Source organism: Corvus hawaiiensis, chromosome 26 (genome assembly GCF_020740725.1).
Source record: "Corvus hawaiiensis isolate bCorHaw1 chromosome 26, bCorHaw1.pri.cur, whole genome shotgun sequence".
Classification (NCBI taxonomy): Eukaryota; Metazoa; Chordata; class Aves; order Passeriformes; family Corvidae; genus Corvus; species Corvus hawaiiensis.
Genome location: NC_063238.1, coordinates 23921898 through 23937298, shown reverse-complemented (window position 1 = coordinate 23937298; position 15401 = coordinate 23921898). Strand labels below are relative to the sequence as shown.

The following is a 15401-nucleotide window of genomic DNA, read 5'->3' as shown; positions in this document are numbered from 1 at the left end:
GAGAGGAAGTCCACAAGCCAGATAAACTGCAATTATCACAGGTTCATTTTGTCAGAGCTATGCAAAGTATCCAGTGCACAGGCCCGCCTTGCCTCTCTAACAGCTCACCACATCTACCCCATGTCTGTCTGCTAACCTGCTCATGTGCATGGAGATATTCCCTTTGGTGAGACAAATAACTTTCATTAAGTGAATCAATTTTGAAAAATTATCTACAGTGAATGGGAAGTTTTCCTTATTATCTTCATAGTAGAAATCTCAGCTATGGGCATTTATATTCTTCTTTCACCATGGGGTTTTTTTTTCCTAGCAGTCTCTTTGGAATGATCTAAATTGCAAAGCTGTGATTTGAGCAATACAGGGATCAATGCTGTGACCAGAATCTACAGCACAAAGGGATAGAAGACAGAGCAGAGAGAGAAACAGCTGCAGTCCCTGTCATGAAAGACCTATCCCTTGTTCTCCTAAAACCAGAAAAAGGTTCCAAGACCAGCCAGAGCTCAGCATGTACTTGGGAGATCCACTTTATTTGAAATTCTTGTCCAGCCAGATGTATAGCAATGCCATAGTATGGGAACATGACCCTTGAAAAACCCTCTCCAGTTCCACATATGAGGCCAGCAGTCCTCAAAAATAGCATCAGCCAGGACAGAAGCCACTTTTTCACTCATCAATCTCCTCCCTGATGAAAGCAAAACTTCATTCTGAAAGCCACCTGCTTACAAGCACAAGACACAAAATGCCTTCCTCGCCACACCACCCCACAAGCACATATGCACTTTGAATGTTTTTTTTTATAGTTGCCTATTTCCATAAAGTTCAGAACCTACTGACAAGATCATTTTAATACAGCGTGGATTGCACTGTCCTGGTATAAGCATTCTCAGTGCTATCAGTTTAATGTGGAAAAGATAGTTTCAAACAGGAATGTTAGGAAGATTTTTATTTTTTAAGGAGAATGCTAGGAAATTAATTTTTTATCTTAGATGCTGCGACATCTAGATCAACTTGCAGTGACTTAAATGTCAGAAATCTGCTATACAGCTCCCTCATAACTGCCATCATGCTCTAGGCAAGACTCATGGTCACAGCCTAAAAACTTCACTGTAGTTCTTTAGGGATTTTTTTGTTGTTGCATTTTCCTCTCACGATCAGAACATTACAATCATTCAGCCTAAGCTCTGCAAAACATCAAGCCAACATCTCATAGTTTCTCTGGTAGGCATATTATGCTTGCTGTTTTGCCCCAGACACAGAACTGTTCAAGATGCCAGGTTTTGAAGCTACAACAATTACTCAGTGAGTGGCAGAACGTCATCTCTAAGCAGAGATGCTGCCTGTTATTTCTCCTTTTCCTAACAGGTGTATAACGTGAGAAGGCACAAACATTCTGCCTTCCTTTGGCTGAATCCTATGAAGATGACCATAGAAAATAAAGAGCTCCTTTACGCTTCCTTACAGGGCCTGCCTACATCTATAATCATGCAAGCCAGCACCTTTCAAATCACATATGCAGCGGATATAGCCTGTAAACTTCCTCTGCAATCCTTGCTGAATGTGTCCAAACCAGATCTAGTGCACTTTAAACTTGAATAAAATTCTGCTTCTCATCCCAGGCCATCTCCTTCTACTTTAAACTCACTTAACCCTTCAAGCCTACACATGGGCCTTCTGTGTGAACTGCAGCCGGACCAGGATCTCATCCTCTCCGCCATCCCCGCCTGGCCTCCTCTCCAGCGCCTTCCCGACAGCCACTCCTGAGCCACTGATCTTGATCCCAGGGAGCAGGAGCAGCACTATTTTTAGGCCGCGCCTGTACGCTAAGCACAGAGGAATGTGGCTGGGAGTGGGCCCGCCGGGCAGCGGCCACGGCCCGAGGGCAGCGCTGCCGCATCCCGCGGCCGCTGCGGCACCGCGAGCCGGGGCTCGGCAGGTAAAGCGAGCCGGGGCTCCACCAGGGCTGCGCTCCCGGGAACCGGGCGGGGCAAGGCTCCCTGTCCTGGCTGATCCCGGTGCGCCCCAGGACCGGACCCCGCCCAGGGCGGAACTCCGGCGCGCCCCTACCCGCAGCCAGTGCAGCAGGGTCCCGAGGGTACCAAAGCCAGGCTTGGCAGCCCCAGCCACCCAGTCCAGCTGTTCACGGTGGAACCGCACAGGACCCTCCGCCGCCGGGACCCGAACCCGTGCCCGCGCAAGCGCCGCGACCTCCCGGCCCCGCGGCCGGCGGGTCCCTGTGCCCCCCCCCACGCCGGCGTTATGTAACTGCCGCGCGCCGCCATTGGCCAGCGCCGTCCGGGCGCGCGGGCGCGGGGGCGGGTCCGGCGCGCGCGCAGTGCCGGTCCCGGGTCCCTCCTCCTGCTCCTCGTTCTCCTCCCGAGCGGCGGCGGCGGCGGCGGGGCCGCGCGGAGCCTCCACAGCGCTCGGCAGGGCCGCCCAGCTCGCATCCCGCACGGGTGAGCAGCGCCGGGGAAGCGGAGGGGGGGGAGGGGAGGGGAGGGGAGGGGGGCGGGGCGGGGCGGGGCGGGGGAGAGGAGCAGGCCCGGCCCGGCCCGGCCCGGCCCGGCCCGGCCCGGCCCGGCAGCGAGGCGCGCTCCGCTCGCGGACCGCCGCTCCCTGGCTGCGGCCTCTGTACGTCCGTCTTTCCGTGGTCAGTTCCCTCCCGCGGGGCACGTGGTGGGGCTGCAGCTGCCCCTGCCCCGCCGGGCCCGCCCGAGGGCCGCAGCCCCCGCCCCCGGTCCCTGCGCATTGCAGGCCGAGGCCGGGCCCGGGCCGGGGCGTCCCTCGCGGAGCGGCCGTCCGAGCCCTTCGGCCCCGGCCCGGGACGCCGCGGTACCTGTGTGTTTCTGCCGTGCGTTTCTGGAAGTGACAGCGGAAGCAGCTGTTGGTGTCCAGTTTTAGGACTTGAAACTCCGCTCGGGTTCTGGTTACTTAAGAGGAAATGACCCCGTGTGAGGCATGGCTGTGCTGCGGATTTCAGCCTCGCTTCCCGACAGTGCCCGTGCTGTTCCCGCTGTTATGATTTGGCAGCAAAAACTCCTGTTACGGTTTGGCAATAGATTTTTTCCGTGTGTTCGGTTTCCTACGTGCTCGCGCGTTCTTTATTTGGAGACAGCAGGCTGGTCTGCTGGACTCTCTGAGGGTGTGCCTGATAGGGAAAACAACACTTAGCTGCGTTGTGCAATTGAAATTACTGATTTGGCCTTGTAGAGGAACTTATCGTTCTTTTAAAAGAGCTTTGGGATTATTTTTTTGTCAGTTTCTTAGAATAATAATAGTCTAAGTCTTAGTTTTCTGTGTTTCAGAAACACTCTGTATGTAACTTGCAGTATTTAGACTTGAGAATTTTTGGTGTCGGGCATTGTATGGTGGTTGATATTTTTGAGCAAATGTTTGTGGTCATGTTTTCTTGTCTGTGACTTAACTAAAACCAGCAGTTGCCAAGTACATGAAAGCTCAGTGTGGTTGGCTGTTGTAATGTAGTACTTACTGAGGTACTAAAATACAAAGTAATATGAAAACACTTTGTGAAAAGAATTCTTTTTTGTTACATCTGAGTCTTTTATGTCAGGAGTCCTCTGACTTCTAGACGATTGCTGTAATGCTGGTAAAATAGAAGTGAAATAAAACCTACTGTTCCTTCTAGTGTATGCAAAGTCATTGGTAATATATCTTCTTCGGTTTTTTTTAATTTTAAGTGGGAATCCAGTGTTGTGGTTGAGCCATGCTGTATATAAACAGTGTGAGGCCTTGGCTGGGGTGTTCTGGAGCAGTTGTAATATCCATTGAAACATTGACTGGCACTTTTAGTCTTACTAACATTCAGTGTTGTATCTTATGGAAACTGTTGAACGGCACACGTATTTCTATCTGCTTGTTAATGGAATTTGTGTTGTATTCAATTTTATTAGCTGAATTCTCTTTTAGAGAAACTGGTGGGGGAAGAGGAGGGAACACTGAAGATCTAGTGTAGTTCTTCTGCAGAGGGTTACATGGCGGTGGTTGATGCCATGGAATAACCAGGCTGTGGCCTGAGAGGTGCTTCTCAATCCAGAAGAGCTGTTCTGGGTCTCAGGGCTGTCGTTTTGCTCGCACATTAGGCACATACCCAAGAATTCCCGCAACACTAGTGAATTTTCACATGTTGTTGACATGTTTCATAGAAACTTCATTTTCATAACCGTTTTTAAGGGCTTTTCACACGTATTTACCAGAGGTCAGTCACTGTTTGGATAGGCCTTTCTCTCACAGTGGGAGGCCACCTGTCCTGATGAGAATGATCGCATGACAGGCCTGGTGTAGCCGTGCAGTGTGTCTGTCCCACAAGTACCACACTTGGGGCAAGTGCCTAGCTTACCCAGAGGGGCGGTGACCAAGCTGCCCTCCTGGGAACACGAGACTTTACAAGTTGTCCTGAGAACAATGGCCTTCACTGGCTGTCCTGTGCTTGGGCAGTCAGTGTTGTGCTTCTGAGAGAGCTGCACGACTGAACCGTGCGTGGGCCATGAGGGACTGAGAGAGGGACAATAGCAGAAATTGGGCTGCGGGGTTATGTAACCACACACTGAATCCCACTCTGTTGGTGTGCCCAAATCCTGTCTGGCGTCTGCTCTGGGGGTGGGGTGCAGACTGACTTGGGTGTCCTGGTGGACAGGTGGAGTGCACTGCTGTGAAATGCAATGTCTTGACACTCCCTGAATTGTGACATGCTTGTCTCATTTTGTCTTCCGGTGGACCTTGGAATGGCATATAGCAGTAGCATTTGCTTCCTTTGTGCTCCTGTGTTATATGGAGTATGGCTTCTGATGAGGGCAGTCTTTTTTCTTTTCAAGATCATATGCACATAAATGTGGCTGAAATAAAAATAAAATAGCCACCTGTAAAAATCACCTTCAATAAACAGGGGTGACCTGTTGTTTTTGGTGTTCCCAACTCCAAAGTAGCTCACAAGCACCTACAACAGAAGACAATAATACACCTTGGGTAATACTTTGATTTGCCTTTCTTGAAACTTGTTTCAAGTTCCAGAGATACAGGTTGAGTCTTAAGCTTTAATTTAAAAAAAAAGCCCAAACAACAAAACCCCTGAATTTTTCGGTATCTTTTGAAATAGGGAATAAGTTTCTATTAACTGTAAAGGAAACTTTTATTTATTCTGACTATTAAAAACACTTTTCAAAAGTAGAGCTTGAATTTTAGTAGAGGAAAACCCCTTAGAATGGCCTAATAATTCTGGTATGTATTTTAAGAATGATACTGAACCCAGAGGCTTTACATAGCAAAGAGCTCAAACAGATGTCTGTTGCGTTTGAGTTATGGGAGTTGTAGGCTTTGTGGACAGAGCGCATGACTGCATTGTGCTCATGGTTACAGCTCCTCAGTCAGATAGCAGCAGTTGTTTCTCATGTTTGTAGACTAAATGTCTTCTTTTTGTTTATAGATATGGCTCGTGGACAGCAGAAGATTCAGTCGCAGCAGAAAAATGCCAAAAAGCAAGCTGAGCAAAAAAAGAAACAAGGACATGATCAGAAGGCTGCAGCCAAGGCTGCCTTGATATATACCTGCACTGTCTGTAGGGTAAGAGAAACTGAAGTCGAAATAGTACTGTAGGGAGAGAGCTGTCTTCCTGACTAGAACAGGATTTTAGAAGATTTTATAGTGGAAACTAAAATACTTAAGTGGTTTTCTAGCTTGTTGCTATAAGAAGCATTTGCATCTGTTATGTGACTTGCTTACAGATTACTCAGCTGTACTGGCAACTGAGATAGAAAATCTGAGAGGTCATGTACAGGTCTGGTTTGGGTAGTTATTTTGCCTCTTGTATTATAGTGGTCTGCATGTGCTGTTAGTATGAGATAGAAAATGTAAAAAGTGTGCGGTCGATTCCTGTTTAGTCTCCACATGGAAACATATTTTCTTTGTGATGGAATTGGTGGGTCTTGGAATCAGTGGTTACTGATGTTGCTGTAGAGAGGAAAAGCGGTGGTGCCGAAAGGTCTAATGTAAGCTTGAGTCACAGTAACTTTTGCTAGAACAACTTAAAAGAAAACAGAAATGTGAGTACTAATCAGATTGTACTTTTCTTTCTGGCTGGTTGTCCTGAAAGCTTCTCTTGGAGCTGAAGGATAAACTTGCTGTTTTCACTTCAATGGTCAGTCCTAGAATAGATCTGCCACTTTAAATGTCTTAAATAAGATTCCAAATTAGGGTTTGCTTACTTGTAACCAGTCCTCCTGTTGGGAAATCAGGCTGTAGTATCAATCACTTTGGGCAGTTGATGCCTGCAAATGTGTCATAGCAAAGGTCTGAGGTAGGTTGTGCCAAGTAGAGAATCAGTTCATGCCATATAACTTCTTGGCCTATTGGTAAACTAAAGAAATAGCTTTCATAAAGATTTGATTTTGAACAGGATAAATGTTTATCTTTAAGATGTTGAAAAAGAAAATGATGAGGAGGTAGGTTTTCCACCAAACCAGCCTGTGAAGTAAGATGTGCAAGGAGATACCTAGCTGGAATAGCACCATTGATGGACATGCCAAAACAAGCGTGATAGTAGTGCTTAAAAGCACCTCTGGAAATAGGTGGTTAAATACTCCATCTTACCCTGCAGCTAAATTAGTGGTGTTTCTGTCACTAGAGCAGTGTCGTCAAGGAGGCAGTTGGCTTCCAGGGAAAGAAAATAAAATATAGCAGGGATTAGGTTTTGTGGTATTATTTAACTCTTGTACTGTGCATAAAGTTTAATGTCTCTCTTTAATCAGACTCAAATGCCGGATCCCAAGACCTTCAAACAGCACTTTGAAAGCAAGCATCCTAAGACTCCACTTCCTCCAGAACTGGCTGATGTTCAGGCATAAAATTGTCTACAGGTCATTACCTTAACTTTTTAATTGATTGTCTGAGAAAGGTGTATTATAAATTGGTTTTTTTACCACCAAAAACTGGGACTTAAAACTTGCTTCCATTCTTTTAATATGAAGACTACTGTAGGTTAAAGTTATACCCCTGAAGTGTTAAAAGTAAAAGAAAGAAGCAAGCTAGTTCTTACATGGGTGAAATGGCTGTGGTATTTCACTGTGCCCGGAGGTTGTTTTAAAAGGGATTAATGTTATTTCAAATGGTCATTCTTAGTGTTGTAGAAATACTTTATTATTTAGTTCTTGCTTTGAAGTGTTAGCTTTGCTTTGAACAAAATACATAAGTACAATCTGTCTGTTGCTACAAAACATAATGGGAACAGTCATTTAGTATATTTCCAACAACTGAGCCTTCTTGTTCCTGAAGCTATGCAAGTGAATGCAGAAAAATCTGAATTTCTTTGTTAACTGTAGAAGAGATTTCTCAGTAGCCAGTTGTTAGGCACTGAAAGTGGTTATAATAAAAGGCTGAAATGAGGTAAAAAGCAGTAGTATGGTATTTCATTCATGCAAACGTAACCAGCATTGTGTAATGGTTCAGCTTAACCAAGTTGTTCTTCTTTTTTATAGGTGAAGTCATGACACCTATTGACTCTTCTACTGTCAGACCTTACATAACAAACCTGCAGCTGCTTTTCTAAAACTGTTGATCAGCAAAAATGAAGGGGCTACAGAAACATTCATATTTTTATGCTGTTCCCTCTTGGGCTTCATGCAAAGACAATTCTGTGTAAATGTACAGTTGTGCCCTATTTGGAAATCCTAAAAAATCAGTCCATACTTGTTATAAAAAATTTTTTACAATTGTAATTATATTGATGTTCATATTGTGTAAAATAACTCACTTAATAAAGTAGTACTTTGATTTTACAATATCACAGATTAACTCCTTGTAGAAATTCTGTTTCACCTTCCTGCATTATCTGCCTTATAAAATAATGAATAAGACAAAAGTGGAATTTTCCCCATCCTGCCAAAACATGAGCAGTATCATTCCACTGCAAGTAATGTACATTACAGTAAATTAATCTTAAACTGGAGAGGGAAGCTGCTCAGACTTACTGTCCAGTGTGCTGCCTGCTTGAGCCCAGCCACTAGTGGTCAAGCTGATGGCTCAAAGTGCAACACACCCCTGAGCAACTGCATGAGAATCATGAGACTTCCTCCTACGTTTTTGTCCTATGTACTGGAGTCTTAAGTACTGCAAGCCATTTTGAATGGGATTCCTTTACTGTGAGGGATCATGTTCCTTGAAGTCATGCACTGGAGGAACTCTGGTTATGCTTGTTATCCTTTCTATTTAGGTAGATGGCTGAGGAAGCTTGAGAGGTGGCAGGATTGAAATGCTGGCTTGAAAAATGCTTGCCAAATACTAGGTTAAAGCAACTCTCCTCTTAGTTGAAAACTGGATTTGAAAATATTTTTAATGATATTTTGAGCAGTCAGCCACACTTGTTCCCCCTCAAATGTGTCTGGTTATTTCTCTCTTGAAGGAATATGTAAAATAGCCCGCTATTAATAACCTTCCTTCACAACCAGCTTAAAATAAGCCTGTTGGAAAAGAGCCAAAGTAACTAAAATAATATGGCTACTTAAAGAAATCGGATGTGATGAAAGTCACATTGACAAGAAAAAGCTGGATAATAACTCTGGCCAAGAACATTTGAGCAGATAAACATAATTACCCCTAAAGTGTTCTGGGCTGTGTTCTAATCCCAGATGTACAGCACAAAAGTAGTGGAGAAACATCTGAATTGTGCTAGAAGGTCTACCATACAAAATCTCATCTTTGGAATTTTGGAGAGGGCTTACTTAAGAGCTTTAGTTTTGACCCTGCAGTAAGAAGCAGTACTAGAATTGCTGTGATTTTCAGAGTTTACAATGGATGTAAAAATTCTGGCAGTCCAAGTAACCCTTGCTGTGCAGCAGGACTATACATCTGACCTTCAAATGGCTTCCTAAAATCTAGGACCATAGTCTCAAAGACTCATTCACTTAAAAGAATGCACTTGGTATTTTATTATATAAAGTCAAAACCTTTGTCTTCGTCCACTCATTTGCTCTTTATTGAACTACTTCTGTGAGACTAGCTTCCTGTCCTCTTTGCTGTGACAGTATCTCTGTAAATACTTACTTTGGCATAAAATTTCTCTGTATTATAGTCACTCTGGGATAACCTGTATACCACTTAACTTTTATAGATAATGTTATTCTCCTCAGCGTAATCCACTACTGCACTTGTACACCTGACATCAGAATGTAACGATCCATTTATTTTTCTTTAATGTTATCAATACATACATCCTGACAAACTGGCTCCACAAGGCAAGAAATCTGCTTTCAACCTTTGTGCTGTATGGGGGAGAGATACTTCAATGTTCTAATGCTGTAGTTTGTCTAAAAATGCTGAGTAGAAATGGAAAAGATGTTTCTTGCGCTGATTGGTATTTGATAATCTGGTTTTACTCTGCAAAATGTTTGGGGATGTATCCCTAAAACTTGGGCCTGAGGTGAAGTAAATGTTCTATTCCTTCAATTCAGATTGTGTAGCATTAAATAAAAGACTTGTTTCATAAACAATCTCTGTTAATGAGCACTGAAGAGCTGGAAAGCTGCATCATTAGTGGGATGGTTACATTTAGTTAGAATTGTATTTTCAGAACTCTTAGGATGCTCAAATTGAAAATACCCTATGAAATGATGGGGTTTATGTGTCGGAAGGCAAGGATCATCCTCAGTTCGATAAGATCCCCAGCTACAATAACTGCCATCTCAATTATAGAAGTAAATGAAAGCTGTGACTGAATTGTTATAAAGGCTGTACTAAATGTGGCAGTAGTCCTCAGTTAGAACACCTGCAATACTTGTTGTACCTAAAAGATCAGAGGAAAGACTAGTTCTCCATCATCTCTTCCTGATCTGAAAGATAGCACACTCTGGTACCTGGCTAAAGACACAGTTGTGCATTGTAATGTGTCTGTTTAAAGAGAATTAAAAATGTAAAATGTCCTATTTCCTACCTGCTTTTAAAATCAAGTTGCTGCACCTAGAAAATTAATTTCCTGGCTGTGGACAGCCATGTAACTTGAAGCTAACCATGCAAGAAAGAAAAGTAGACAAGGAAAGTTTCCTGTATTCCCTTGAGAAAGATTCTTTTTTGTTGAAGGTCAGCATTCAGGTAAAGGATGACAGTATGGTCATCAGCTGGCATGGATATTTGTGGAGCAACTTTAAGAGGGATTTTGGATTTTCAGAAACCCACATCTGAGAATCTCTGAACAGCACCTGAAATCGCATTTTAAACGAGGTTTAAAATATTCTGAAAAAAAGTCTCACAATAGAGAGTAAAAAGTTAGCAGGTGTGATTATGATGAGGCCATCTTGGGGACTACTGAGTAATCAAGAGTTTTGCAATTTTTGTTACTCAGAATTACTTAGGCTTATTTCTGTACCTCTGCTCTACTTATCTAAGAGCCTCTGGTTTCTTGCTATCAACAAGGTGTGTGAAAAATCCAAGACAGAAGTTGAAGACAGTTGCTGTGTACCTTAGGGAAATAGTTTATGCAGTGCTCTTGAAACGTCCCTGGAGACATCCCTTTTGGTTATTTGCTGAAAACACTTCAAGTAAGTAAAGCTAATGACCATAGGCTGTTTGCAAACCACATAGTAAATGAAGGAATTTGTGGCATTTCTGTAAACTATATTGAACTATTTTCCTATCTTGATAAGAAGAGCTAATAGGTGGAATGTCTTTTATCATCAAGTACTGATAGGCTTTCCCATTTTCACAGAAACAAGTTGGAAATTACTGGGCTTTACTAGAAGCATGATCTTCCAGGGCCTGACAAGTAAATTTGATTAGTCCTATAGGATCCACAAGCGAAGTAAAGGTCCATTTGTGTTTCTGTCTACTCAGCCACCTCTGCTGTGTGTAATTTGGGGGCCTCTGATTTACCTATTTAGAGCCTTACAGGTTTTGCAGTGGACCTTGAATTCAGCTGCAAAACTCACTTTGCACTGGTGTTCAGTATGTGATTTTGCTCTAGTCCAGACAGTGAGAGGGTGTCAAGTGCTGTCTGTGGAATTGTTCTGTTCATTTTTAAAATTATTTGGAAATCTTTTAATAAATTTTCTATTGTGTTTCAGGTTTTGTATAGATAAGGCACAATAGAGACTCGCTGAGGGAGTTGCGTTATCTTGGTAGCTTTCAAAAAAGAGTAGATTAGGTTGTATGTATGTTTTATAATTGACTTACATAGCTTTTCACGCTGGGGTTCCTCGGAAAGGAGAAATCTATAGTTGTCCCAACATAGTTATCTAACTGTTCAAGCTGTGTCTCAGCTTTTTCAGGAAATATGGCACAGCTTTCCTCTGAGAAATACTGTCCATTAAATATATAAAGCTAAGGTCCGTGCAGCACTTCGATGATATGACAAACGTATTTTTGTGTTCCTTCTTTGTAGCTGTGACAAAATCACAGTGTTTGAAGTGGAACTGAAAGCTGGAGGTCTTTCAGAGGACTATGGATTAAGGGAAGTCTCAGGAATTTATCTAGTCCATCTCCTTACTCAGAGATTGGATAAAATCTGCCAAGACGAACTACCAAGTGTTCCTCTTAACTCTTAAAAGCTTCCAGTGAAAGGGATCCTGTGACCTTGTAAGCAACATGTATCACTGCTGAACTGTACAAGTGGAGAGTTATCACAGCAAGAGTTTATCCCTGCCAGTTAAGTCAATTGCTTAAGTTCTTGTTGGCAATAGATGTGATGAATGGTGCCTTCATTTGAACATTGCTAATGTGTTCTCCTAGTCTTCAAAGTAAACCCAGTTAATTGAATCACTCTTTATAGGTCACATTTTCTAAGTCTGGCAATTGGTGCTCTGGATCCTCTACAGTTGGTGCTCTTAAATCATATGGTCCAAAATACGACCCAAAGTGCTGGCTGAGGCTGGCACAGAGTAGCTGGAATGACTTAAGGTCTGGCACTTGGATACACTGGAATTACATTAGCCTTTCTGCAGCAACATCCTAGATTCATTTTGGTACCAGTAATAATTTCCACTTCGGGCCTCTATTTAGTGTCCACATACCTGCCTCTAAGGGATCTCAGACCAAACTGTACAGTTCATCCAAGTGTGGTATCATGGGGGATATTGCAGATGTCCTCTTTCACTCTTTGGTCTGTATTGTTCATGAACACACTGATGGGATAGATTGCAGGCAAGGCCTTGCAGGACCTTGCTTGAGTATCTTGCTAGACTCCAGTAAGCCTTTGGTAATTGCTTCTTGAGAGCACTTTGCACTGCTGTGATTCTCTTTGTGGTCAGTATGGATTGGAGCCCTGTACCTGTGAGGACTTTGCAGACTGACAATCTCAAAGGCATTTACGACAACAGGGAGATTTGGGATCCTTTGTGCCTGTGGCCACCAGGCCAGTGTTCACAAAGAAAGATGAAAGGTAGTGAGGTATGGTATACTTGTTTTTGACAAATCCATATTGTCTGGCTGTTGGTTACTTTTTCATATGCATTTATGAAGGGAATTTTATAAAAATTATCCTAGCCCTTTTCCAGATTTAGGTTGACTGACAAGAATCTCTTTAAATTCCTTGTGCTTGTCCCACTACTCTCTTGGGCTCTTTCCTGTGCTCTGTGAGTTCTCAGGGAGCAACACTCATTGTTCCTAGTGACATGGCTGATTGCTGGAGCATCCTAGGATAAGAGTTATTAGCTGTTGTCGACTTGAATTCCATCAAAGTCCTCTGACTACTTAGCTTATTCTTTCAACTTCTTAACATGGTTTGTTAACTTTTGAGTGAAGTCAGAAATGCTGTTTATTACTTATTTTTAATCTTATCTTTCATTTTCTTTCCTTCTTCATCAGGTAATGGACCTATACTTAACTTTAGCTTTCCTTAGATATTTGCAGTCTTTGTATCTGCCTTTTAGAGCCCCAGCTGTGGTTTTGGACTCTGCTAATGATGGTGTTACTGTGTGGACTTTTGAGTCATCATTTGTCTGTCTCTCGGGATCCACACTCTTATATTGGCAACCAGTGTGGTGAACTCTTTGAATTTTTTTTTTTTTGCATGGTTTGCCCACTGTCAAGCTATCAGAAGCTTTATATACTCCATCCTGATCCATTCAAGGCCCCAAACACGTGAGAGCATTCATTAAAGTTTGAGCTCTGCTGAGTATTTACTTACCTACAGGCAATGAGAAGAACCAGGCTGGCCTGATAAATCTGAATGTTCAATAGTTGTTAATGCTGGGTATTGTTGCAGTGGGGATCCTGCAACACGCATATATCAAACCAGGAGTCCCGTGGAAAGGAAATACATATATGGACAGACAGATTCTTGCTAGCTGTTTCAGAGATGTTTATTTCTCCAGCCGCATGGCCGGAGCTCTGCCCAGGAACTGTTCCAGTCACGGGACCAAGGGTCCTTCTGCCCGCGCAGGGAACACAAACCAACCAATGGGAACGAGGCTGAGCAGGGGCAGGAAACCCCGTGTCTGTGCCCTCAGGGCCCCTCTCCCAGGGCTACACGGCAGGGGAGGGACCCCAACACCTCACCCGTTTTATTTTAATAAAAGGAGAATGAAAACAACTGGATAAACATAACAAGAACAGTTTCAAAACAAAACAAGCCACCCTCCTGAGTCTTTAAATGTCCAAACAGATTCTCTGGAACATCTTAGGGCTGACAGAAGGGAGACAGAATTCTCTGAGCATGCTTTGTGGGGAAACTGAGGCAGGAGAGGGTTTAACTTCTTCCCTCCCCCTTTTCATCCCCCACTCGGCATTGGAAAGGGATTTTTGGGGAAACAATTGGCAAAAGCATGGTTTTGTGAGGGAAACCATGGGTGAAAAAACGGATTGGGAATACACTGGGGGTAATAGGACATAGGGTAAAAGGGAAAGGTGGGATTAGGAAAGGGAAACTGTAGGGGGGGCTTACAATGGAGATACTGTCTAACATGACTACGATTTTTTGCATATATACTGCCTTTTACAGGAACACCATCAGGCCCAGTGACCTGCGATGCCTGTAACCCTTTTCTCCCTAGTACAATATTAAATTCCACCACCTCTCCATCTCCCAAGCTTGGGATGCATTTTTCAGGGTTATTCTTTTTAATAGCAGTTCTATGCACGAATATGTCTTGCTGGTTGTCACACCTTGTTATAAAACCATAATTTTGCTTAACATTATACCATTTTACTATCCCTAAGGTCTTAGTTGCTATGATCTTTTCCTTTTTCTGAGTGGCTGCTGTTTTCTGTCTCGCTGCGTCTTTGCTCTCTCTTTCGGTCGCTCCCGTGTTGGAATTGTCGGGGCTGCTGGTGCCTGCGCGCTCTTCCCGGGGTCGCGTTCGGGGCTGCGCGGGCCGGGCCGGGCCGTGCCGCTCAGTTCTCCGTGCGTCGCCTCCTCTGGTCGCAGCTTCGCTGCCGATGCCGGGCGCTGCACCCACGTCTCGGCCGGGCCCCCGAGCGATGACTCCCCCGCGCCCTGCTCCAGCGCGCGTCTCGGCTGGGCGCGGCTCCATTCCACCGCCATCGCCACCAGCCGCCGCCCGCGCGCCGCCCCTCTCGGCCGGGCGTTCACGGGGCTCGCTCCACCACGCGCTGTGCTGCGCCGTGCGGGTCCCGCCGGGTCCCGCCGTTCCTCGCTCCGCCGCCGACACTGCGGCTCGCGTGGCTCCGCCCGCGCGCGGGAACTGCCTCGCTGCTGCTCGCAGAGCGCTCGGTGCACGTGGCCTGGGCCGCACGGTCCCTGCGCCAGGCTTCCCTTCGCCAGGACACAGCTGACATTGCTCAACAGTCTCGGTAACTAAATAATATTCACGAAAATATTCTTCCATCGGCATATATTTTGACTCCAGTATTAACTGTGTCCAAACGGTTTTCCAAAAGCCCTTGGTAAGAATTAAATCCCAAGAAACATAGAAAAAGTTCTTAAACAACCATGCCAGGAAGTGTTTCAGTTCTTTTTGAGCTTGAATCAAGCTAAAATTTACAAATCGTTGTTCAAGAATCATTTTAAGTTTAAGATAAATGTCCATATGCGGCTCTGAGAGCCAAGAGTCTTCCCACGGTTCCTCCATAGTTTAGATATGGAATAGCAAAGCAAAACCAAGAAGAGGAATCCAAAGTTTCCAGGGTTTACTCACACAAATCAGTCGCTTAGGGATCGGGGATCGTTCTGCTCACAATTCTCCACCATTTGTTGCAGTGGGGATCCTGCAACACGCATATATCAAACCAGGAGTCCCGTGGAAAGGAAATATATATGGACAGACAGATTCTTGATAGCTGTTTCAGAGAGATGTTTATTTCTCCAGCCGCATGGCCGGGGCTCTGCTGAGGAACTGTTCCAGTCACGGGACCAAGGGTCCTTCTGCCCGCGCAGGGAACACAAACCAACCAATGGGAACGAGGCTGAGCAGGGACAGGGAAGCCCCGTGTCTGTGCCCTCAGGGCCC

The 15401-nt window shown here is 44.5% G+C and overlaps 1 protein-coding gene across 2 annotated transcripts; it reads left to right on the top strand.

The window, feature by feature from the left end:
- The first annotated feature begins 2330 nt into the window (after positions 1 to 2330).
- ZNF706 (zinc finger protein 706) lies at positions 2331 to 7789 on the top strand. 2 transcript variants are annotated; one of them, XM_048286496.1, is made up of 4 exons: positions 2331 to 2453; positions 5438 to 5574; positions 6759 to 6866; positions 7485 to 7789. In XM_048286496.1, the coding sequence occupies exons 2-3, from the start codon at positions 5440 to 5442 to the stop codon at positions 6852 to 6854; spliced, it is 231 nt and encodes a 76-aa protein (XP_048142453.1). In that variant the 5' UTR covers positions 2331 to 2453; positions 5438 to 5439; the 3' UTR covers positions 6855 to 6866; positions 7485 to 7789. The 2 variants fall into 2 exon arrangements, with proteins under 2 accessions (XP_048142453.1, XP_048142454.1); XM_048286497.1 differs by lacking the exon at positions 2331 to 2453 and adding an exon at positions 2952 to 3044.
- The last annotated feature ends 7612 nt before the right edge of the window (positions 7790 to 15401 follow it).